This window comes from Oncorhynchus tshawytscha, linkage group LG25, assembly GCF_018296145.1.
Source record: "Oncorhynchus tshawytscha isolate Ot180627B linkage group LG25, Otsh_v2.0, whole genome shotgun sequence".
In the NCBI taxonomy this organism is placed as follows: domain Eukaryota; kingdom Metazoa; phylum Chordata; class Actinopteri; order Salmoniformes; family Salmonidae; genus Oncorhynchus; species Oncorhynchus tshawytscha.
Window position 1 is genome coordinate 33,187,532 of NC_056453.1, and position 26,321 is coordinate 33,213,852.

At 42.2% G+C, this 26,321-nt stretch overlaps 2 protein-coding genes across 3 annotated transcripts in view; one reads left to right on the forward strand and one right to left on the reverse strand.

The window, feature by feature from the left end:
* Nucleotides 1–4,628, reverse strand: part of morn4 (MORN repeat containing 4) — a 7,028-nt gene extending 2,400 nt beyond the window's left edge. The window contains exons 1-2 of one of the 2 annotated variants that reach the window (XM_024387313.1): nt 4,457–4,628; nt 3,418–3,496 (exon numbers count right to left, since the gene is read on the reverse strand). In XM_024387313.1, coding sequence (XP_024243081.1) covers nt 3,418–3,484 — 67 coding nt within the window. In that variant the 5' untranslated portion in view covers nt 3,485–3,496; nt 4,457–4,628. Of the gene's footprint in view, nt 1–3,417; nt 3,510–4,456 lie in introns of both variants that reach the window. The other variant, XM_024387314.1, reaches the window with a different exon arrangement.
* A 3,782-nt stretch (nt 4,629–8,410) lies between these two features.
* Nucleotides 8,411–26,321, forward strand: part of LOC112247653 — a 70,487-nt gene continuing 52,576 nt past the window's right edge. The window contains exon 1 of the mRNA XM_042306318.1: nt 8,411–8,543. Coding sequence (XP_042162252.1) covers nt 8,447–8,543 — 97 coding nt within the window. The 5' untranslated portion in view covers nt 8,411–8,446. The remainder of the gene's footprint in view (nt 8,544–26,321) is intronic.

The following is a 26,321-nucleotide window of genomic DNA, read 5'->3' on the forward strand; positions in this document are numbered from 1 at the left end:
ACACACACACACACACACACACACACACACACACACACACACACACACACACACACACACACACACACACACACACACACACACACACACACACACACACACACACACACACACACACACACACACACACACACACACACACACACACACGTGTGTGTCTGCTGCCTGTATGATCCAATACAATATGTATGTGGCTGTTCTCTCCAGATTTTTAAAATTTTACTAGGCATATAACCCTAAGAATGTGTACTTAGCCAATCATCTACAGGTCGGATACAAGAAGGTTAGGATAGTTTTACAGTAAACGTTACGGTATATAAACTGCAATCCTGCTCTCTTGACCTTATTTGACCTTGGATTGGACTTCTATGCTCATTAAAACCGTAGGAACTGTTCATAACACGGCTGTGTTGTTTGAGGGAGCTGACATTTTAAACAAAGAGTATGTTTTAACGATCTGTAGTTTTGAAATATTCTCGTGCATATTATAGTTCCTCCTGGCAGATGTGTTTGGCTGTTCCACTGCTTCAACAGGGGTTGAGTCTGAGCTTTCTAGTGTGTGTTTCCAAAAGCAGTCCAAGGTCTATTCCTGATGGGGCGGCAGGTAACCTAGTGGTTAGAGTGTTGGACTAGTAACCGAAAGGTTGCTAGAACGAATCCCCGAGCTGACAAGGTAAAAATCTGTCGTTCTGCCCCTGAACAAGGCATTTAACCCACTGTTCCTAGGCTGTCACTGAAAATAAGAATTTGTTCTTAACTGACTAGTTAAATAAAGATAACAAATAAAAAAAACTACGGGAGGTCAGCCTTGACGTCATGGGTTAAAGGTTAGTTAGGATTTGGCTTAATAGACTACGACTGTGTGTGTGTGTAGTCAGAATAATAAGATCAAACACTTTTAGAAATGGGGAGACACATGTTTGTCACATATGTTTCTATGTTTAAAAACCTAGTCTGGTGCCTTACAGAAAGAACAAAGGACAGGAGGAAGACAAAGGGTTGTTAAATTCACAGTATTCCCCCAACCCCCATCCTCTCACTGGTATTCATCCTGCCCAGATTACCCCTAATTACTGACAGCACCAACTACTGACTAACACAATAAATACATACAGTTAAGACACAGAGAAACAGACACGGGATACTGTTAGTTAAGACACAGAGAAACAGAGCCACGGGATACTGTTAGTTAAGACACAGAGAAACAGACACAGGATACTGTTCGTTAAGACACAGAGAAACAGACACAGGATACTGTTAGTTAAGACACAGAGAAACAGACACAGGATACTGTTCGTTAAGACACAGAGAAACAGACACGGGATACTGTTAGTTAAGACACAGAGAAACAGACACGGGATACTGTCAGTTAAGACACAGAGAAACAGACACAGGATACTTTTAGTTAAGACACAGAAACAGAGCAACGAGAGACGGTTAGCTAACATATTTTGGAGTCAGAGACGCCGGGGACTGCCTAGATAGGCTAGCTGCTGGTAATGAGGCTGTAAGGATGTTATATCCGACAGCTCTGTGGATGAATTATCTGGCTGATGCTACCCCCTGAAGATATTACGCTCAGATTATTCAGCCCATGAATTGAGTACCCTCTGGACTTCAGTGTGAAGACAGCACCAACTACTGACTAACACAATAAATACATACAGTTAAGACACAGAGAAACAGACACAGGATACTGTTCGTTAAGACACAGAGAAACAGACACGGGATACTGTCAGTTAAGACACAGAGAAACAGACACAGGATACTGTTCGTTAAGACACAGAGAAACAGACACGGGATACTGTTAGTTAAGACACAGAGAAACAGACACGGGATACTGTCAGTTAAGACACAGAGAAACAGACACAGGATACTGTTCGTTAAGACACAGAGAAACAGACACGGGATACTGTTAGTTAAGACACAGAGAAACAGACACAGGATACTTTTAGTTAAGACACAGAAACAGAGCAACGAGAGACGGTTAGCTAACATATTTTGGAGTCAGAGATTAGGGGACTGCCTAGATAGGCTAGCTGCTGGTAATGAGGCTGTAAGGATGTTATATCCGACAGCTCTGTGGATGAATTATCTGGCTGATGCTACCCCCTGAAGATATTACGCTCAGATTATTCAGCCCATGAATTGAGTACCCTCTGGACTTCAGTGTGAAGACAGCACCAACTACTGACTAACACAATAAATACATACAGTTAAGACACAGAGAAACAGACACGGGATACTGTTATAAGACACAGAGAAACAGAGCCACGGGATACTGTTAGTTAAGACACAGAGAAACAGACACGGGATACTGTTAGTTAAGACACAGAGAAACAGACACGGGATACTGTCAGTTAAGACACAGAGAAACAGACACAGGATACTGTTCGTTAAGACACAGAGAAACAGACACGGGATACTGTTAGTTAAGACACAGAGAAACAGACACAGGATACTTTTAGTTAAGACACAGAAACAGAGCAACGAGAGACGGTTAGCTAACATATTTTGGAGTCAGAGACGCCGGGGGACTGCCTAGATAGGCTAGCTGCTGGTAATGAGGCTGTAAGGATGTTATATCCGACAGCTCTGTGGATGAATTATCTGGCTGATGCTACCCCCTGAAGATATTACGCTCAGATTATTCAGCCCATGAATTGAGTACCCTCTGGACTTCAGTGTGAAGACAGCACCAACTACTGACTAACACAATAAATACATACAGTTAAGACACAGAGAAACAGACACGGGATACTGTTAGTTAAGACACAGAGAAACAGACACAGGATACTGTTCGTTAAGACACAGAGAAACAGACACGGGATACTGTTAGTTAAGACACAGAGAAACAGACACGGGATACTGTCAGTTAAGACACAGAGAAACAGACACAGGATACTGTTCGTTAAGACACAGAGAAACAGACACGGGATACTGTTAGTTAAGACACAGAGAAACAGACACAGGATACTTTTAGTTAAGACACAGAAACAGAGCAACGAGAGACGGTTAGCTAACATATTTTGGAGTCAGAGACGCCGGGGGACTGCCTAGATAGGCTAGCTGCTGGTAATGAGGCTGTAAGGATGTTATATCCGACAGCTCTGTGGATGAATTATCTGGCTGATGCTACCCCCTGAAGATATTACGCTCAGATTATTCAGCCCATGAATTGAGTACCCTCTGGACTTCAGTGTGAAGGCTTCGTAGTACGGTAATATTAGAACACAACGCGGATTAGAGAATCACCAGACTCTCATATATACATGAAGGCCTCCATTACAGTATAGAGCATGATGCACTGACGCTTTGGTGCCATACTGATCAGCCACTGTATGTGCCTACTGTACAGTATAATGATGTCAAATGAAGTGAACTTGATAGAGAAGGTTAATAGAGGAGATGTCTTGCCTTCTTTCCACTCCCCGTGGTACTCCTCCCCCGTGGTGTAGGTGAACGACCCTCTCGTCAGAGTCATGGCTCCTCCGCTCTGCACACACACACTGTCTTAACGTAACCCTGACATTAGTGTGACCTCAGAGGTACAGTATGTTAAAGTCAAGGGGAGAGAGGGCTGGGGAGAGGAGGGGAGGGAGGGACAGTGAGATTAAGGGATGGGGAGAGATTGAAGGATGGGCAAAGGAGGCTGGGGAAAGACGAATGGAGAGATGTGAGACAAATGGATAGGCTGAGGTCGAGGGAGAGGATGGGCAGAAGACAAGGATGGGGAGAGAGAGAGAAGGGACGAGGTAGGCATGGGGGCAGAGGACAGGTGCTGAGTCCAGAGGCACAGCAGGAAAGACAAAAGATCAATAGCTCTTCAGAGACTGTACTATCAAGTGAAGTGTGCACAGTTGAGGTGGGCTAGCTAGTCTATGGACAGTGCATCACAAAAATCTAAAGCAGTGGCCTCTACTGGACTCTGAATGGTTTCTACACACACAAAGGAAAAGGGGAATATGTGTGAGAAAAAGGATTGGCAAAGCTTCCCTTCATTTTCAATCATTTCTTATCAACTTGCAGCAGGAATATAACCTAATCAGTCAGAGAACTTGATAAGGTAAGCTATTCGCTGCCACATTGGCATGTGAGACAAATGCTGCCAATGATGTAATTCAAGTATGAACCCGTTGACACTGGATGAGTAATAAATTATTCAAAGACTCGTCTATATGTAAATCAGGCTACAGTGACACCGCTCTCCCAATGCAGCTATATTCTCACCTGTAAAACACCTAGTTGAGCAATCCTAGGTGATCACACGTCTGCCTTCATACATGTTGTCAACATTCTGATTATTATTTCGCCGGTGTATCGTCTATCATGTCTGTATATTACAGTAGCTACTGTAGCTACTGTAGCTACAGTAACTGAGCCAATTTGGACAAATCCTGAACTGCATTCTATTGACAGTGTACATAGCCTACAATCAAATAACCAAACGGCTTACCTGTGCGCTACCTTCTCTGTCTCTGGAGCATTGGAATCCACCTTTACGACATTAGCGAGTTGATTTGACGATTAGAGAGCAGAAGCACATATCGACTAGTGGACATTATAAGCCTGCCGCTATAAGCTTCAGTGTTCCTGACGCGGACCGTATGGCATCACTGCGCGCTCACATAGCCGTGCTGTTTCATTGCAGGGTTTAGGCTGCCGCTCATTTAAACCCTGTTCTCATTGGTTTGATGTGTTACAGCAGTGGTTCCCAGACTGTGGGGCACGCCCCCTGGGGTGGGCAGGGGGGGGTGTGTGTGGGGGGGGCTCGGCCGGGGCCGCGAGGGGTAGGCGGGGGGGGCGCGGATTCCATATACACACAGTGCCTTCTGAAAGTATTCAGACCCCTTGACTTTTTCCACATGTTATTACCTTACAGCCTTGTTCTAAAATGGATTAAATAAAAACAAATCCTCAGCAATCTACACACAATCTGCAGAGAAGAATGGGAGAAAATCCCCAAATGCAGGTGTGCCAAGCTTGTAGCATCATACCCAAGAAGACTCAAGGCTATAATCGCTGCCTAAGATAATACAACAAAGTACTGAGTAATACTTACAGTATGTAAATGTGATATTTACTTATGTCATGTTTTAAAAATGTGCAAACATTTCAAAAATCTGTTTCTGCTTTGTCATTATGGAGTATTAAACAATTGAATCTGTTTTAGAAAAATGCTGAAACCTAACAAATGTGGGAAAAGTCAAGGGGTCAGAATACTTTCCGAATGCACTATATACGTATATTCAAAAGTATGTGGACACCACTTCAAATTAGTGCATTTGGCTATTTCAGCCACACAAGTTGCTGACAGGTGTATAAAATCGGAACAACTGAGTGCTGAAGCATGTAGCGCATAAAAATAGTCTGCAATCCATTGCAACAATATTCCAAAATGCCTCTGGAAGCAACGTCAAGCACAAGAACAGTTAGCCTGGAGCTTCATGAAATGGGTTTACATGGCCGAGCAGCCGCCCACAAGCCTAAGATCACGATGAACAATTCCAAGCGTCAGGTGGAGTGGAGTAAAGCTCGCTGCTTTTGAATTCTGGAGCAGTGGAAACAAGTTCTCTGGAGTGATGAATCACGCTTCACCATCTGGAAGTCCGATGAACTAATCTGGGTTTGGTGAATGCCTGGAGAACGGTACTTGCCCCAATGCATAGTGTCAACTGTAAAGTTTGGTGGATGAGGAATGATGGTCTGGGGCTGTTTTTCATGGCTTGGGCTAGGCGTTTGTGGCAACAGTTTGGGGAAGGCCCTTGCCTGTGTCAGCATGACAATTCCCGTGCACAAAGCTAGGTCCATATGCAGAAATGGTTTGACGAGATCGGTGTGGAAGAACTTGACTGGCCTTCACAGAGCACTGAAATAAACAACATCGAACACCTTAGGGATGAATTGGAACGCCGACTTCAAGCCAGGCCTAATCGCCCAACATCAGTGCCGACCTCACTAATGCTCTTGGGGCTGAATGGATGCAAGTCCCCCCAGCAATTTTTAAATATCTAGTGGAAAGCCTTCCCAGAGTGTGGAGGCTGTTATAGCACCAAAGGGGGCACCAACTCCATATTAATGGCCATGATTTTGGATTGAGATTTTCAACGAGCAGTTGTCCACATACTTTTGGTCATGTAGTGTACAAGATAAATATAGTGTGAGTAACACAAACACTACAACAAAATATGGGTTAAAAAAAAACCTGACTAAAAAATGTTACCTGACATTTCTGACAAGTTGTAAATAGCTCTCACACTTTAGACATGGACAAATTTATAGAATTAAAGATTTGGCATGGGTCCTGAGATCCTCAAAAGGTTCTACAGCTGCTACATCGAGAGCATCCTGACCGGTTGCACCACTGCCTGGTACGGCAATTGCTCGGCCTCCGACCGCAAGGCACTTCAGAGGGTAGTGCGTACGGCCCAGTACATCACTGGGGCAAAGCTGCCTGCCATCCAGGACCTCTACACCAGGCAGTGTCAGAAGAAGGCCCTGAAAATTGTCAAAGACCCCAGCTATCCCAGGTCATAGACTGTTCTCTCTACTACCGCATGGCAAGCGGTGCTGGAGTGCCAAGTCTAGGACAAAAAGGCTTCTCAACAGTTTTTACCCCCAAGCCATAAGACTCCTGAACAGGTAACCAAATGGTTACCCGGACTATTTGCATTGTGTGCCCCCCAACCCCTCTTTTACGCTGCTGCTACTCTCTGTTTATCTTATATGCATAGTCACTTTAACTATACATTCATGTATATACTACATCAATTGGCCCGACCAACCAGTGCTCCTGCACATTGGCTAACCGGGCTATCTGCATTGTGTCCCACCACCCGCCAACCCCTCTTTTTACGCTACTGCTACTCTCTGTTCATCATATATGCATAGTCACTTTAACCATACTCACATGTACATACTACCTCAATAAGCCTGACTAACTGGTGTCTGTATAGAGCCTTGCTACTCTTATTTCACATGTTTTTTTACTGTTGTTTTATTTCTTTACTTACCTACACACACACACACACACACACACACACACACACGCACGCACGCACGCACGCACGCACGCACGCACGCACGCACGCACGCACACACACACACGCGCACGCACGCACGCACACACACACACACACACACACACACACACACAGAGAGACACACACAGACACACACACACATACTTTTTTTCTCCGCACTATTGGTTAGAGCCTGTAAGTAAGCATTTCACTGTTGTATTCGGTGCACAACAAATAAACTTTGATTTGATTTGAATTGCAAGAAAATTTGCTTCAAAACTGCTAAAATGTCTCTCCGCCAACAAGAGAGGTGTGAACAGTTTGTGCCATGAACAATGCTTTTTCCCATAGATATAGATGTGGTGCGCACGCAGGGTGGGAGGGTGGGGGGCGGAATGTTCCCCAATGCAATAAGGGGGCCCAGAGTGAAACAGTTTGGGAACCGCTGTGTTACAGCACTCTGGCAGACATGGTTCAATGGGGCAGTGAATTAGTGCTGCATTTTAAAGGTCCTATTTTAATTACTAGCTCAAATATGTAGAGGCACAATATTTTTGAATAAGTAATTAGCCTAATTGAATAGGCAAAAATGTATAGCAGTCGTTAATTATTTTAATGGTTTTAATGGTGTTCTAATTGACAGGCCTTACAATAGTACAGTTATTGCATTTTAAAACATACATTTGTCAACTTGTATTTGTAAAAAAATAAAGAAAGTAAATGCATGTTTTTTCAAAAGGCAAAGGCTACTTATTATTCTGTAGTCCACAGCTAAATGAATCTTAGAAAGCAAAGTCAGGCTTTAGTGGTTAGAGCGTTGGACTAGTAACCGGAAGGTTGCTGGATTGAATCCCCGAGCTAACAAGGTAAAAATCTGTCATGCTGCCCCTGAGCAAGGCAGTTAACTAACCCACTACACCCCGGCCCCGAAGATGTGGTTGTCAATTATGGCAGCCCCCCACACCTTTCTGATTCAGAGGGGTTGGGTTAAATGCGGAAGACACATTTCAGTTGAATGCATTCAGTTGGAGAACCGACTAGGTATCCCAATTTTCATTTATATACAAGATAAAAACATAATTAATGTTAATATCTGAGGCTTCCGTGCGGCGTAGCGGTCTAAGGCACTACAGACCCTGGTTCGATTCCAGGCGGTATCACAACCGGGTTAGGGTTAGGGTTTGGCCAGGGTAGGCCATCATTGTAAATAGTAATTTTTAACTGACTTGCCTAGTTAAATAAAGGTTAAATATATATATTTTTAAATAGATGTGAACTTGTAGGGTGCGACAGCGCAAATGAGCTTTGACAGCAGTTTAGTGCGCACTCGGTAGAGCGCCTATTCTTCATTGCGTGCGCGCTCATCTTAATGTTAGCGCTTCCTCTCTGCCAACGCGCGCGTTCCCGAGAGTGCTCGGTAGAAAATGGCGAGTCTGTGCAAGAGGCAGCAATGTACGATCGAGAGGCGAGGCTTTCGGCAGGATCTTGATTCGTGGCGGCATAAACTCATTCATTGTGTAGGTAAGGATGTTCAGAAATGCACGCCGAAGCGACAGGCGGGTTTTCAGGTACCAATTTCTGTAATTGTTCATTTCTTCGCTATTTACGTTGTGCAAATTCGGGCTGTGACCATCAGGGGCAACACAGAGCGACTTTTTGTTTTGTCTTCAACTGTTCTATTTCCTCTCGACAGTCACTGTTGAGCGCAATGTAATATTGTTTACATCGGAATGTAATTACACGGCTCTCTGTATTATACGTTTACTATTTATTAATGCATTTGTATCTATCTGTTATCTGCGTATTTGTGGTTTTATCTGTAGTTTATAATTTGTTTAAAGGGCACTGTTAGTTGTAGAGGGAGTGTCAAACCGAGCAGGAATGAATCCTCGACCAATGAGCGCAGATTCCGTTTCATTGAGATGCGCGCTCCCGCGTTATTTTACTGTATTTTGGTTGGGGGAGGGCGATGCTCGGGGGTCAACGAGCTTTCTTCCAAATCAGCTTTCGGTAGCGCGCATTGCTACAATGAGGAAGTAAGGTTCGACCCTCTGATAGGGTGGAATTTGCTCCTTGGAAACAAAGCCAGTCAGGCAGCACTTTTTGGCTCTACTAAATCCTTATTTCCTGCATTGTTTGTCAACATTATGTGCATTCTACTCCGCTAGTCTGAAACTGACTTGCAACACCTCTTGATCAGTGTGTTCTTGCTCCAATAAGTGGGATTAGTTGTTTTGGCATTGAATCAACCTTACCTGTAATTACCTACTAATCTGGGGTGTATTCATTATGCAGATTCTATTGCGAAACGTTTCTTTAACATTAGCAAACGGAAGGAAACTGGGAGGGGCCTGCATTTGTCCAAAATAAACTTGTTTTACTTGTTTGGACTAATGATTACACCTCAGGTTACTATTAGAATTCCCTAAACTTTGTGTGTGTTCTGTGGAAATAACCAGGCCCAATTTCTCAGTGACACTCCCCTACTTACAGAAGGAGTTAAACATACTGGCCAAGGAATTGCAACAATTTGTGCCTCTACTTGGGAAGTGGGTCAAATGTTTGTTTTAGTTTTGTTTCACTCTGCTGTTCTTGTACAGTGCATTTGGCCAAGCTGGAGTTCAGCATGCACGAAACGGGATAAAATATTTTGAACATAATAACATGTGCAGCTTTTAGTATGTAATGCTTTGGGGGGGAAATGCAGGTAGGTTACCTCTTCTGTTTAAAAAACAACAACATTTATCCTTGTTTCGTCACATGCTTACTGAAGACCACCCAGACCTCCGTTGTCTACTTAAAGCTTCAATATATAACTTTTTGGGCGACCTGTCCAAATTCATATAAATATTAGTTATAGATCTGTCATTCTCATTCAAATGAAGTCTAAGAAGCGGTTGGTCTGTTTTTATGTGCACTAGTTCTATGCTTCCTGTTAAGTTTAGTTTTTGTGTTTTTTACGTTCTGTACACAACCAAAAATGTTGTATTTTCAGCTGATGGAAAATGTATTTCACAGCAGTTTAGATGGTACAATGATTCTCTACACTGTACTTGCTTGTTTTGTCACACAAACTGAAATTAGGTGACCTATTCTAATTTTAGCAACCATAAAATGGTGGAGCGATTTCTGTGTAGTGCATCTTTAATGCAGTGAAAGAGGGGGAGGGGGTGAAAGAGAAACCTAAACAAAGGTAAATCTCTCTGTCCATTGCTCCAGGCCAAGTCAGCCCCTGTGGTCAGCCTTCCATCCTTGACTCACAACTTTCCTGTTGTTCCCCTGCTGCTATGCTACAGTATGGAGGCCTGGGGAGCAGACATCATAACATCCCCTATTATTACCTGAAGTCAAGACAACACAATGTTTTTGGTGGAGGAACAAGAGTAGCACCACCGCCCTGCTCAAACTGAAATTGACATTTTGTTCCTTGTTGTGTGTTTTCATGTGAACACTAAAGTAATGCAGAGGAGAGTGATTGTCCAATAGAACAGCAGAACTATTATGTCTCTGTGTCTACCAGCCTCCGTATGCAAAGTGTGTCTTCACTGTACATGAATCCTCTGTCTTGTTTTGGCAATGTTTTGCATTCCAAATGGTTTGGAGTAGCCTAACAAGAACCATGAATGCCAGTGAAACACGGAAGTCCAGATTCTATGGTGGAGAAAAAGTCAATTGGAGGGGGGTCATACCAATTTCAAATGGGAACTGAACTGACTTATTTTACTGCTGGGAGCGGGGTAACACATTGCTGTGAATTAGGCTAGATGTGGCACTCACATAGGCTAGTTGAAATCACTCTTCACTGCACCGCCCCAACCCAGAGCTGTAGTGGTCGAGGCAGGTAGCCTAGCTCTAAAATCCCACCAGTATTGGGTTGTAGCCTAGTTCTCTATCTCTGTGTTAATTTTGAGGGTTCTGGGTTATAGTGCAGTGCTTATTTTGTCTCTCCTTGTCACAGACGGAGTCGAAAGTTTTCCTCAAAGCAACAGTCTCGTAGTACCAACATGTAGCTTTCAGCTGAAGCCATGGCTAGTCCTAATTCTTTAGGATTCCCTTTTGAAGAGGAGTGTATTATGGCTAGGGGCTTCAGGGCTAGGTGGAGAACCCCACCCTGCCTAAATAATAGTAGGGGACACACAACACTGTTGTGTTTCCCCGTCTCCAAACAAAGTCATGGCTGGCGGTTAGAAACCTTTCGTGGATGTGCTTCTCTGAGCCTGTTCTGAGAGGTAGACTAGCTTAGCTCCTTCATCCTAATGACGTTGGTTATTTTCTACAGAAGCCCTTGGTGTGGCCCGGGCCTGTGTTATTACACAGGGATGTGCTTAGACAAACAGTGCACAGGCTCTACATATTTACACGAGTGAAAATGTGTTCCATTTGACAGTAGATTATAGTTGACAACATGGTTGAAAACACAACGGCTATACGGTTTATCTTTATGTCTTTAATACACACTGCTTATATCAGTACTTCATCCATAGTTATGTAGCCAAGCGCAATTGGCAGAATTCTTTCAGAATTCCATTTCTGGAACAGACAAAGCCTTCAGCACACATCCCTGCTAAAGCCTTTTCTTAATGAAAGGCAGAATCCCCCTCCTTACCCACCAATCATTCTTATTAGAACAATTCTATTTCAAAAGAAAGGGAATGATGCACTTGTCATCTCTTTTACAGGTAGCCTACATTGTATGTTGTTGGGCTGTTTTGTATCATTTAGCACTGGGGGATTCAACCGGGGGTCCTCTAGGGATCTGCAAAACTATAATTTGAAAAAAAAGTTACTCACTGGAGTATCTGACCGAGGCTTTGAAAAAGCAAATGTGAATTAGCTATCAGTTTGGCAAGTGCCTCTGGCTGCTGGTAAGCTTTCTTGACTTGAACATTTTTGTTTTTGACAACACATGGCTGACCTTTGTTTAACTGCTCTGTTCTTAGTGAAAATGTGTTTGGCGTTTTCTAGCTAATAGGTGATGTTAGAGTTTAAACTTCCTCTTCCAATTTATAATGTGGGGAGTTATCTCCCAAATCGATTCACTGGAATATTATTCAAATACATTTCCTGAAAATTAATACAATTTAAAAAGACTCAGTGTAGGTTGGATGCCTATTGGATACAGCCTCATGTCAGCATCGGTTTGGACATGAGGGAGGCGCCAGAAAATGTAGCCAAACTTTGAGGAGACTTAATTACATAAATATAGGGTAATATATTAATAATACTTAATTCATTTCCAAAGGCTTGATTCTGTCGACATACTCATACATGGCTTGTTTAGGTCAAATGGTTACAAGAAGGACAGTGCCTGATGCGCGCCGCACATAACCCACCTTGAATCTGAGCAGAGGCGCTCAAGATTTTTTAAATGATTTAACCATGAACTTAATTGTTTAAGACATGGACATTATGTCATTTTTATGAAGCATGTCTTACCTTGTTTCAAAGTAGCCAAAATACAACTAAATGTTGAGGGAATTATTTTAGAAACACTTAATGTCATTGAAACCAGCATTTTTCTCATTCTATTGGTTTTCAAGACAATATTATTGCGTTGTCCAGCAGCCAAAGGTGTAATCATAGTCATAATTAGTAACCCATGCTAGGTGATGCATCTTTTTCTTCATTTCTAATGGATATGCAGGGCACTTTTTGAGAACCGTCTTTTCACACTTTATTGCATTATGGAACATTTGCATTAACAGGCTTTTGCGCATTGTTGAGCTTATAATATGAAGAAATCCAACGTTATCAACATTTGAAGGTAAGCGGGACAGTCCCAGAACTGACCCAGTCTGTTTTGAACCGTAGACAAAATAAAAGTGATCTTCCCAGGGACGAAGAGACAACAGAAAACACTCATTTTGAGCCCTGGAGGGAATTACTTTAGTATTTGGTTGTAATTGTAACGTTGCAATATTTTATAGGTTAGGAAGGGTTGGCCAAACATCCTCCAGGAGAACCTTAAAGGGGCAGTGGTGTATTTTGAGACAGGCTTTTATTTTGTAAAGTGGTTCCTTGCATCAGCCAACAATGATGTACATATCTTTAAAAAACATTTTTGTATATACACACAAGTGAGTTGAGCATTTGTCAAAGAATCTGACCTACTTGTCCAAAGGACAAGTGGCAAAAAAAAAAAAAGTCAAGCCTTGATGTGAAAGCTATTTTCTAATGTACGTTGTTGGTCGCCGGTTATCAGGGAGGGGTCCCTGGGCAAAAAAATGGTTGAAGACCCCTTTTTATTTAGCACATCTATGTTTGGGATTAAATTAATGATTTTTTTCCTAGCATAGATTAAACCATGTCTTCTAATTGGTAGACTAATAATCTTGATTTGGTGCATGGCCTCATTGTAACGGCCGTAGGCTATGCCATAGGTCAGGTAGTCTTTACAGAGCGATGCACCAAAACACCAACATACTTTATCACATGGCCTTTTAATTGGTTTTACATAGAGACGTACATATGTGCATAGGCTTTAGTCTCTGTAGGTTATTTTAAGAGCAGCATAACACTATTGGGCTGTTAGGTCACATTAGGTTTAGGATGGATTAGTTGAGCGTGTATTTGTTTCCCCTCCCAGAATGCTGTAACCCTTGCCATTTTCAATACGGTTACTGACGCATTACGGTGCATAGGTAACTACGCATTGATTTTGACACCTATTGTTCCATCTCTACAGGACAGCACCCTATAAGATATGTTGAATGTCCTGTAGAATTTGGCTGACCCCATTTTAGTCGACTGGTCAATGGTTTGGTCGACTGAGATTTCTTTTGTCGAGCAATCACACATTTATTTTTCTTTGGTGCACAAGACACCTGTCTGATTGGCGCCGGTCTTAGTGGTGTAATCCATTGTAGAGGCCACGGGGATGGCACAGTGATACTTAAATTGTATATGATTATATTATGTAAAAATAATGCTGCAACAGTAATAAATCATTATTTTATATCATGCACTTTCTCCCACTTTGGATTCTGGTCGCTGTCCGCGGTTCTGAAATAGTCTTCAGTACGCTGTAGAATTTACACCTTTCCCTATGTTGCTATGTGCATAGTAGCAAAGTTAAGCAGCATATTGGGATTGAGAACAATGTGGTGGAGGCAGCAGAGACGACGCAGCAGCCCTTACCTTACCTTAGCCTAATTCTCTAACAAAATTGACGAGAGCGGAAACCCCAACTTAATTGGGTCTATAATCAATAGCCTAACTGTTAAATGTGCCTGGCTTTATAAATCATCTCTCTCTATATATATATATATCTTTATCTACAGAAATAAGACATCCTGCTTCTGTTGCCTATTTGTTTTAATAGCCTACTGATCTTGTGTAATCTAACAGCGCCTGTTTGTCACAAATGCACGCAACTCTCGTTCCTATATCCTCCTTTTTCTTGATCTCATTTTGATTACAATTATGATCATCACTATAATAATAAGTAATGTCATTAGTAGGCTTAGTATAGAAACCTTGTGTAACCACCGTCGAGCTGTAGGACTAAGAGCACATCCTGTTTAGTCTTAATACCCTAACTTAGGCCTATATTTCTATATTGAGATATATTTCTACATTGATTTCATTCATTCATGCTATCACACAGCATACAAGATATTCATGATTTGAAATGCAATCAAGCATTTTTGTTTTAAAATTAAATAACCAAGGGAACTTTTAATATTTAGCCTAAACAGTAAATAAACCAGATTTCACAAATGCATGCGACTGTTTTTAATCTCATTTTTATTCTCATTGGAGCAGAGTACACTTATTTATTGAGAGTTCTTTACTGTTCCAAATGGTCAGAAAAAATAATATTGTAATCTTATAGTAACTGTTTTGCCCACATAATACTCATACAATGCTTGCTCTGATAAACCACCTTTTTCTTGATCTCTAGTAAGTTGTAGAAACTACTAATCTTTCCCTCCTGAGCAACCAGTAAACATTTGCCTGTTTTCAAGTTTATTTTTCATGTCCTCTGCATCCATTTTGTTGTCGACATTGCTGTGATCGGAGTTTGTTATAACCAATTTGTTGACGTGATTATGATAGGCCATATTGATCATATGCATGCAATGCTTATGTTTCCTGTAAAGAGAGCAAGGGTTGAGGGGAATGTTTTTCCTAAACACATTTGGGATTTCTGGTAACAGAACTTTTCAGTCAAACAAGAAACTATATGACTGAAATTAAGTTGCAGCTTCAGCACAGACAGCGCAACAAACACTTGCTTCGCTATGGTGCTTTTTTGCTGCAGTAGGGTGGAGAGCGAGACAACGTGCGCTTGTCACACAGGAACTCCCAATTTATTTTGTGACCATCGGGCTCATTGACCAGGTCTTAATTGGGGTTGCACATTTTGGGGAATATTCAGAGGTGGAAACTTTATGTGGGAATATATCGGTATTAACGGAAATATATGCAAATTAATATGAATGCAATTTAAATGTAGATGTTTTTTTTACTATATATTTACTATATCAAATGGAGACAAACATTAAACCTTTTTACCTTATCATAAGTAGACATAATTGCAAATTGATTAAATCCTTCCAATCGAAAAAAACATAATTCAGTTACGAATTGAACTTTAATTGAGTCTGCTTCACATGGGATGATTTCATTGAACATCAAAAGAAAGGGAATATTGAATGATCCATCACATCTCCCAAAAACCTTTTCAACATAGTCTAGAAACTATCATTTTACAGATGTAAGGCTTTGGTTGTCTTCCTCTCAGGCTTCCATGTCTTCTCCCAGGACCTCAATGTCCACCTCTTGAACATCAGACTCTGAGGCCTCATCTTCACTGTCACTGTCCAACCATGATGAGGATGGCTCATTGTCAGGCTCAAAAAGTCTCAAATTTGCCCGGATGGCTACACATTTTTCAACCCTTGTACTGGTCAGCCTGTTGCGTTCTTTGGTGTGTGTGTTCCCAAACAAGGACCAGTTGCACTCTGATGCAGCTGATGTTGGTGGGATTTGGAGGATGATGGAGGCAACAGGGGAAAGACCCTCAGATCCACAAAGTCACTTCCACTGGCTGATGAGATATGTTGGCTCGACTGCCATATTGCATCACCATCCCAAAGCCCTTGCTTGGAAGTGTACTTCGCCAGACTGCCAAGAACCTTGCCCTCATCCAGGCCAAGGTGGCGAGACACGATAGTGATAACACCATAGGCCTGGTTGATCTCTGCACCAGACAGGATGCTCTTGCCCGCATACTTGGGGTCCAACATGTACGCTGCGGCGTGTTTGGGCTACAGGCACAAGTCTTCACGCTTTTTATGTATTTCAGAACTGCAGTTTCCACTGCTTGGAGCGACAGTGAAGTGGGCAGGGCAGTATGGATTTCTTCTCTTACATCTGCAAGCAGAGTCTGAACATCAGACAGGATGGCATTGTCTCCCTCAATCCGTGCAATGGCTACTGCTATAGGTTTCAGGCTGCTTACCACTCTCTCCCAAAATGCATCATCCAGGAGGATCCCTTTGACGGGGCTGTCCATATCGGCAGATTGTGATATGGCCATTTCTTGGAGAGACTCCTTCCCCTTCAGAAGACTTGTCAAACATGATGACAACCACCCCAAGGGTTGTTGCTGGGCAGCTTCAATGTGGTGCTCTTTTTCTTTTCACGATGAGGTAAATTGTTGCTGTAACTTGATCACCCTTCACATACCTTACCATTTCCTTGGCTTTCTTGTAGATTGTATCCATTGTTTTCAGTGCCATGATGTCCTTGAGGAGCTGATTCAATGTATGAGCATCACAGCCAATGGGTGTGAGGGTAGGACTCCTCCACTTTAGACCAAGCAGCCTTCATGTTCGCAGCATTGTCTGTCACCAGTGCAAATACCTTCTGTGGTCCAAGGTCATTGATGACTACCTTCAGCTCATCTGCAATGTAGAGACCGGTGTGTCTCTTGTCCCTTGTCTGTGCTCTTGTAGAATAATGGTTGAGGGGTGGAGATGATGTAGTTAGTTAGTTCCTTGCATACGAACAATTGACCACCATCAGAGATGATTGCAATACAGTCTGCTTTCTCTATGATTTGCTTGATCTTCACTTGAACTCTGCATCCAGCAAATGAGTAGACAAAGCATGTCTGGTTGGAGGGGTGTATGCTGGGTGAAGAACATTCAGACATCTCTTCCAATACACATTTCCTGTGAGCATCAGAGGTGAGCCAGTTTCATACACAGCTCGAGCAAGACATTCATCAGCATTTCTGACTACATTCCTCCATTGAGTCAAAAATACTTCTGATTCCAGGAGGACCATGAGCTGTTGCTATTGATAAAGTGTCTGATTCATAATTTTCACCTCGAATAGATGTTGAGTGACCTTTGTCAGAGGTTGTTTGTTGTGAACGCTGAGGGAACGTTATTCACTTGGCCAGAGGATTCTGCATCTTTGTTGCGTTTTTCACATGATTTGGCTCAATATTTGCAAATGTATACATATTTTCCTTCTACATTAGCTGCAGTGAAATGTCTCCACACATCAAATAGTGCCCATGCCATATTCCTGTAAATATTAGAAAATAATTAGAAAAAAAACAGCCCAAATACAATTCCATATGCAGTTAGATTAAACAACACCTTTGTAAGAAGTGTTTTTGAAATTAAACATGTATGGAAACAAGTGTATTAACACTCATCAGTTAGCAGGCTCAAGCAAGTTGAAACCCACATTGTAGCAAAAACTAACTAGCAGAAATTGTTAGAAATTATTTTAACACACCTAAGCTGCTATTTACTAGTTAACAAAAAATCATGAATGTCATATATTCACCCCACACAGTATTGTAATCAAAACTTACCATAAAGCATGTAGTCCTTGGCTCAGACAGTGTAGTAGTGTGGGCTCAATAGCATCTCATTAGTGTGCATGATCTTGAGAATCAGCTGTATATGTGATGGAAGAATGCACTCTGCATGCAGAGGGTTGCAATTCCATTGAATTGGGGAAAGTTTAACCAAAATATGCCACAAGACCTAGAATTGCCTTCTGTGTATCCCACAAAAAAAGTTCACTGTTATAAGCTAACTTTTTTGATGAATTTAAGCAATATTCCTGGGCTTAACTTCCCATGGAAAATTTCCTGAAAAAATCAGGAAATTTACAGAAACGTTTCTGACCCTTTGCAACCCTAGTCTTAATTATTTTATCAAATAGTGTGCTTAAAGCATCAGACAAGCTCAGTGCATATGTAGTGGATTTTATTCAAACACAGGGTGTGTTTGTCTGTATATAGAAAAATACTATCAACCAATTTTGTTGTTGTCTGACATCCCTAATAAATATGAATGTTTAGGCTAATACATGTGTATTTGCTACACGATTAGGCTGTTTTCGGGTCAGAGAACTATAGCATAGGCTAGCCCTGTGTACTTGGCTATAGTCTGCTCTGATTCTGATGCATTAAGCCTTGCTCTAGCATTTCCTTTTTGCTGTGCAGTGGAGGCTCCTCAGAGGAAGGCGTGGACCATCCTCCTCAGTGAATTTCTTAATTAAAATAGTAAAACATTTAAAAAAGGAATCCTTTTTAGATAAAAACTATACTAAATATTATCACGTCACCAAATAACTGATTAAAACACACTTTTGCAAAGAAGCTCTACAGTAGAGTAGAGGGTAGGGTAGCACCATGGTGTTGTCGGAGGACAGCTAGCATCCGTCCTCCTCTGGGGTACATTGACTTCAAAACAAAACATAAAAGGCTCATGTTTCTCACCCCCTTCCATAGACTTGCACAGTAATTATGACAACTTCCAGAGGATGTCCTCCAGCCTCTTGCAGCATGGACTGACATGTTGTCCACCCAATTAAAGGATCAGGTAATTAATCTAGTACTGAAAGCATAAACTACAGCTAGCTAACTAGCTAGCACTGCAGTGCACAACACGGTGAGTAGTTGACTCAAAGAGAGAGAGAAACAATCATTTTGACCAAATTAATTTCTTCCAAAATGAAGAAGCAAGAGAGAGAATTTGGATTTCTTTCAATTTCATTTACTTAGCTAGAAAATGCAGCTAGCTAGTTTAGCCTATTTAAACACCCTGCTCAAACACAGATTGCTATGTTAGCTTGCTGGCCATGACTTTCCAACACGGCACTGGAACTCTTCCAAGTCAAGGGAAGCTTTTGTTATTACTAATTTATTGCCACCGGGCCCGTCGGTGTAACTTCTTACTGACTGTACACTAACGTTACTGCATGATTGTAGCAGGTTTACTTAAGCAATAAGGCCTGAGGAGGTGAAATATGTGTCCAATATACAACGGCTGATGTTATGCGCCACGCTGAGTGCCTGGATACAGACCTTGGCCGTGGTATATTCGCCATATACCACAAACCCCAAAGGTGCCTTATTGATGTTATAAACTGGTTACCAACGTAAATAGAGCAGTAAAACTAAATGTTTTGTCATACCTGTGGTATACCATCTGATATACCATGACTTTCAGCCAATCAGAATTCAGGGTGCAAACCACCCAGTTTATAATAATGTGTTAGTTCTATTAGCTATGTTCACTATGATGTTACTTTAGCTGATATGGTGACAACGATGTAGGAGTGTGTAGCAGTGATATGGTTTGGCTTGGAAAGGTTTTTTCAGCTGGTCACATACAGCTGATGTGTTGTGCCTTGAAGTCCACAATCGAAAGGGAAGAGAAGGAATACAACGTGGCTGTTATGAATGTGAACTGTGTTTACGTGATCAGGGGTGTATTCATTCCGCCGCTTCTGTTTACTCTTCTTAAACGGAAGCAAACGGAACAAAATGAGGATAAACATACCTGAATTTGTTCTATATAAACTCTTGTTTGAAACTGTTGGACTAATGATTACACCCTATATCAGCTAGATGTAGGCAAGAGTGTGCAAGGCGGAATTGAAGGTCAATGTCTGTCACCTCATCATTTGTCTTTTGACCTGTGTGCACCTACTATGAATGAAAGTTTACAGCGGCTAGGTCGTAGCAACCTCATGAAAGTTTGAGTATCGTAGTAGCCTAAACCTATCAATGTTACATTGAACTGGGTGAATGGAATATGAATGACAGTCATCCAACATGCTGTAATAGAAATAAGACAATGCTCATGTAGGGAAGTGACACTGACCACCGCTGTGTGTGTGTGTGTGTGTGTGTGTGTGTGTGTGTGTGTGTGTGTGTGTGTGTGTGTGTGTGTGTGTGTGTGTGTGTGTGTGTGTGTGTGTGTGTGTGTGTGTGCGCGCGGTCAACCTCACTGCTACATGTGATCATATGATGACGCTTACATCATATTATAAACATGCACTTCTGTTTAAGCCTTAAAATACCTTTTAAACTGATTTATTGTTGTGATGACCGGCCCCAGACCTTAACTTGTGTTTTAGTTATGCTGATTCCTTTCTGCGGATCTACCCTGAAGGAGAGACGCTCCCCAATTTAGGGGAGATCACCTCTGTGATACTCCCTGTGAAGGCTGCTTAGAGGAGACTAAATGTCAGCCATAACCCTATACTGTCTGGAGTAGAGAACAGTGATTGGGAGAGAGGGAGCATGGTACACAGCCCCTAACCGAGAGGAGAGGAAGTACCTTGATGATGAAAGAGAGAGAGACGTAACAACGTCATGCACTGAGGCACATTTTTTTTCCAGCTCAAACTGTGGTGTAAGAAGGTCTTAGAGCCTTAATATCACTGCTTAGAAATTGCCAGAGTTTTGAAGTAGGCTAGGGAGCGTGCCCTGAAAGTCCCTTATTTTTCTTTAATGAATAGGATTTTGATTCACATAGGCTACTGAATCAATTGACTTAAAATAGAAGTGACTCTAGTCCTGCTATAGCTGCTATTGTGTCAGATATGTAGGCTGTTTTCTTTTGATGAGTCCGTCATCTCTTTTCACTCTTCCCCCATCATAAACGTCAGAACTGACCCATGCACGCACACTCACAGGAATATAACGGTCCAGTATCATCAGTCGGATTTGATTTTCCTGTCAACTCAACAAGAAGCTCTCAAACGTCCTTATCTACATACATACATACATACAGTGGGGAGAACAAGTATTTGATACACTGCCGATTTTGCAGGTTTTCCTACTTAAAAGGTATGTAGAGGTCTGTCATTTTTATCATAGGTACACTTCAACTGTGAGACACGGAATCTAAAACAAAAATCCAGATAATCACATTGTATGATTTAAGTAATTAATTTGCATTTTATTGTATGACATAAGTATTTGATACATCAGAAAAGCAGAACTTAATTTTTGGTACAGAAACCTTTGTTTGCAATTACAGAGATCATACGTTTCCTGTAGTTCTTGACCAGGTTTGCACACACTGCAGCAGGGATTTTGGCCCACTCCTCCATACAGACCTTCTCCAGATCCTTCAGGTCTCGGGGCTGTCGCTGGGCAATACGGACTTTCAGCTCCCTCCAAAGATGTTCTATTGGGTTCAGGTCCGGAGACTGGCTTGGCCACTCCAAGACCTTGAGATGCTTCTTACGGAGCCACTCTTTAGTTGCCCTGGCTGTGCGTTTTGGGTCGTTGTCATGCTGGAAGACCCAGCCACGACCCATCTTCAATGCTCTTACTGAGGGAAGGAGGTTGTTAGCCAAGATCTCACGATACATGGCCCCATCCATCCTCCTCTCAATACGGTGCAGTCGTCCTGTCCCATTTGCAGAAAAGCATCCCCAAAGATTGATGTTTCCACCACCATGCTTCACGGTTGGGATGGTGTTCTTGGGGTAGTACTCATCCTTCTTCTTCCTCCAAACACGGCGAGTGGAGTTTAGACCAAAAAGCTCTTTGTCTCATCAGACCACATGACCTTCTCCCATTCCTCCTCTGGATCATCCAGATGGTCATTGGCAAATTTCAGATGGGCCTGGACATGCGCTGGCTTGAGCAGGGTGACCTTGCATGCGCTGCAGGATTTTAATCCATGGCGGCGTAGTGTGTTACTAATGGTTTTCTTTGAGACTGTGGTCCCAGCTCTCTTCAGGTCATTGACCAGGTCCTGCCGTGTAGTTCTGGGCTGATCCCTCACCTTCCTCATGATCCTTGATGCCCCACGAGGTGAGATCTTGCATGGAGTCCCAGACCGAGGGTGATTGACCGTCATCTTGAACTTCTTCCATTTTCTAATAATTGCGCCAACAGTTGTTGCCTTCTCACCAAGCTGCTTGCCTATTGTCCTGTCGCCCATCCCAGCCTTGTGCAGGTGTACAATTTTATCCCTGATGTCCTTACACAGCTCTCTAGTCTTGGCCATTGTGGAGAGGTTGGAGTCTGTTTGAGTGTGTGGTCAGGTGTATTTTATACAGATAACGAGTGGAGAATAGGAGGGCTTCTTAAAGAAAAACTAACAGGTCTGTGAGAGACGGAATTCTTACTGGTTTGTAGGTGATCAAATGCTTATGCCTCATGTTGTGGGGGTGTTTTGCTGCAGGAGGGACTGGTGCACTTGTTCTTATAGGCACTTTAGTTTTGTCACTGTAACAGTATAGCTTCCGTCCCTCTCCTCGCTCCTCCCTGGGCTCGAACCAGAAACACAACAACGACAGCCACCCCCGAAGCAGCGTTACCCATGCAGAGCAAGGGAAACAACCACAGGCTCAGAGCGAGTGATGTTTGAAAAGTTATTAGCGTGCGCTAACTAGCCAGCCATTTCACTTCGGTTACACTAGCCTCATCTCGGGAGTTGATAGGCTTGAAGTCATAAACAGCGCAATGCTGGACGCACAACAAAGAGCTGCTGGCAAAACGCACGAAAGTGCTGTTTGAATGAATGTTTACGCGCCTGCTTCTGCCTACCACTGCTCAGTCAGATACTTAGATACTTGTATGCTTGTATGCTCAGTCAGATTATACGCAACGCAGGACACGCTAGATAATATCTAGTAATATCATCAACCATGTGTAGTTAACTAGTGATTATGATTGTTTTTTATAAGATAAGTTTATTGCTAGCTAACAACTTACCTTGGCTTACTGCATTCGCGTAACAGGCAGTCTCCTAGTGGAGTGCAACAAGAGGCAGGTCGTTATTGCGTTGGACTAGTTAACTGTAAGGTTGCAAGATTGGATCCCCTGTGCCGACAAGCTGAAAATCTGTCGTTCTGCCCCTGAAGGAGGCAGTTAACCCACCGTTCCTAGGCCGTCATTGAAAATAAGAATGTGTTCTTAACTGACTTGCCTAGTTAAATAAAGATGTAAAAAATAAAATAAAAAAACTGCAAAATCGGCGTCCAGAAATACCGATTTCCGATTGTTATGAAAACTTGAAATCGTCCCTAATTAATCGGCCATTCCGATTTAATCGGTCGACCTCTTCCTTCACTACTTATCTGATGAATATGTAACTGTAGGCATAATGTTCAGAACCCTAGTCTTATCAACACTATGTCTTTCATTAGGCTTCATGCCCAAAGTAGTTGATAGCATCCTATACCGTGACAGCCTGTATATCTTGTCCATTTTAAGATCACTTAACCAGTATTATACTTTCTGTATTAGTAGTTAGCTTACAGTAGTGGTCCAGTCTTTTAGATTAGGATCATTTTGCTCCCATGACACTCATCCAAGGTCAGATTCTAGGTTTCCCTTAAATAGTTAAGATTAAGATTTGGGGATGTTAAACTGATCCTAGAGCTGTACCTAAGGGGAATTACTACCCAGAGCTTTACTACAATGGGATTTCAGGAGTTAAGTGCTTCTGGGAGGGGAGAGGGTGTTGCTCCAAATCTCTTCTTCATCCTCAGCCCTGATTTGGTTAGAGATATAGGTAGGAGAATGGAGATTGAGTGGTGAACTCAGTGTAGCTGTATGGTAACAACAGACAGTTGTGCTGCAGCTGGTTCCTCATAGTAGAAAGAAGCTTAACTGTTTTCATGCAGTCCTACAGTATAGCTTATATGAGGAGCTCATATAACATTTAGTTAGACTACGTGATCTTTTACACATAACCACCTTTTGGGATGTAGGAGAGGTGGTCTCAGTTCAGATGCTCTTAAAGGAAAACTCCACCCCAAAACTATTTTACTCTGTTTCATCAGTCCATTGTTGATATAGTCCCAACATGTTTTGCACGTTTCCTGTTTTCAAGCTGTATGACTTTCAAGATACAGGCGCTATGATGTGATCTATTTTGCATCATATCGGCTGTGTTTTTGAAAGTTCTATATCTAGAAAACACTGAACACTGACATGCAAAAAATGTTGTGACTATATCAACAATGGACTGATGAAACAGAGTAAAATAGTTTTTGGGTGTAAATGTGCTGTAGTTTGCACGATACTACATGTAGAGTCTGTTTGTGACAGCAGTCTGACATCCCCCAGCGGGGTGGTCCCCAAAACGCATTACGCCGAATGAATGGCAGATCACCATTGTGTGTGTGTGTGTGTGTGTGTGTGTGTGTGGTCCGTTACGAAACATGACACTGGAGACTGGGCACAAAGCCAATGGAAATGGAAGGTTCCAGTGTTTTTTTTTTTTTTTTTTTTTTTTTTTTTTTTGAAAAAATGTAATGGTAGGGCAACTTTCTTTGTTATACTCTGATACTAGCCTGAATCTTTTCACAATTGGCCTTAATAGATTTTCTCTCTCATTAGTTTAGTAGTGTAGCCAAGCCTAATGGTTATTGAATCATTAAGTCTTTGTTCCACACTTCTTTACCTTGCACCTTGTTACTGCCATGTCTACAGGCTATAGGCTAGTGCCAGAAGCATATCTCTACTCTGTAGGCCTATTCTTCTCTAAATTCTGTCGGCCTATATACAGTGGGGCAAAAAAGTATTCAGTCAGTCACCAATTGTGCAAGTTCTCCCACTTAAAAAGATGCGAGAGGCCTGTAATTTTCATCATAGGTACACTTCAACTATGACAGACAAAATGAGGAAAAAAATCCAGAAAATCACATTGTAGGATTTTTTTATGAATTTATTTGCAAATTATGGTGGAAAATAAGTATTTGGTCACCTACAAACAAGCAAGATTTCTGGCTCTCACAGACCTCTAAACTTCTTCTTTAAGAGGCTCCTCTGTCCTCCACTCGTTACCTGTATTAACGGCACCTGTTTGAACTTGTTATCAGTATAAAAGACACCTGTCCACAACCTCAGTCACACTCCAAACTCTACTATGGCCAAGACCAAAGAGCTGTCAAAGGACACCAGAAACAAAATTGTAGACCTGCACCAGGCTGGGAAGACTGAATCTGCAATAGGTAAGCAGCTTGGTTTGAAGAAATCAACGGTGGGAGCAATTATTAGGAAATGGAAGACATACAAGACCACTGATAATCTCCCTCGATCTGGGGCTCCACGATCACAAGAACGGTGAGCAAAAATCCCAGAACCACACGGGGGACCTAGTGAATGATCAGAGAGCTGGGACCAAAGTAACAAAGCCTACCATCAGTAACACACTACGCCGCCAGGGACTCAAATCCTGCAGTGCCAGACGTATCCCCCTGCTTAAGCCAGTACATGTCCAGGCCCGTCTGAAGTTTGCTAGAGAGCATTTGGATGACCCAGAAGAAGATTGGGAGAATGTCATATGGTCAGATGAAACCAAAATATAACTTTTTGGTAAAAACTCAACTCGTTGTGTTTGGAGGACAACGAATGCTGAGTTGCATCCAAAGAACACCATACCTACTGTAAAGCATGGGGGTGGAAACATCATGCTTTGGGGCTGTTTTCTGCAAAGGGACCAGGACGACTGATCCGTGTAAAGGAAAGAATGAATGGGGCCATGTATCGTGAGATTTTGAGTGAAAACCTCCTTCCATCAGCAAGGGCATTGAAGATGAAACGTGGCTGGGTCTTTCAGCATGACAATGATCCCAAACACACCGCCCGGGCAACGAAGGAGTGGCTTCGTAAGAAGCATTTCAAGGTCCTGGAGTGGCCTAGCCAGTCTCCAGATCTCAACCCCATAGAAAATCTTTGGAGGGAGTTGAAGTCCGTGTTGCCCAGCAACAGCCCCAAAACATCACTGCTCTAGAGGAGATCTGCATGGAGGAATGGGCCAAAATACCAGTAACAGTGTGTGAAAACCTTGTGAAGACTTACAGAAAACGTTTGACTTCTGTCATTGCCAACAAAGGGTATATAACAAAGTATTGAGAGACTTTTGTTATTGACCAAATACTTATTTTCCACAATAATTTGCAAATAAATTCATAAAAAATCCTACAATGTGATTTTCTGGATTTTTTTCTTTCTCATTTTGTCTGTCATAGTAGAAGTGTACCTATGATAAATTACAGGCCTCATCT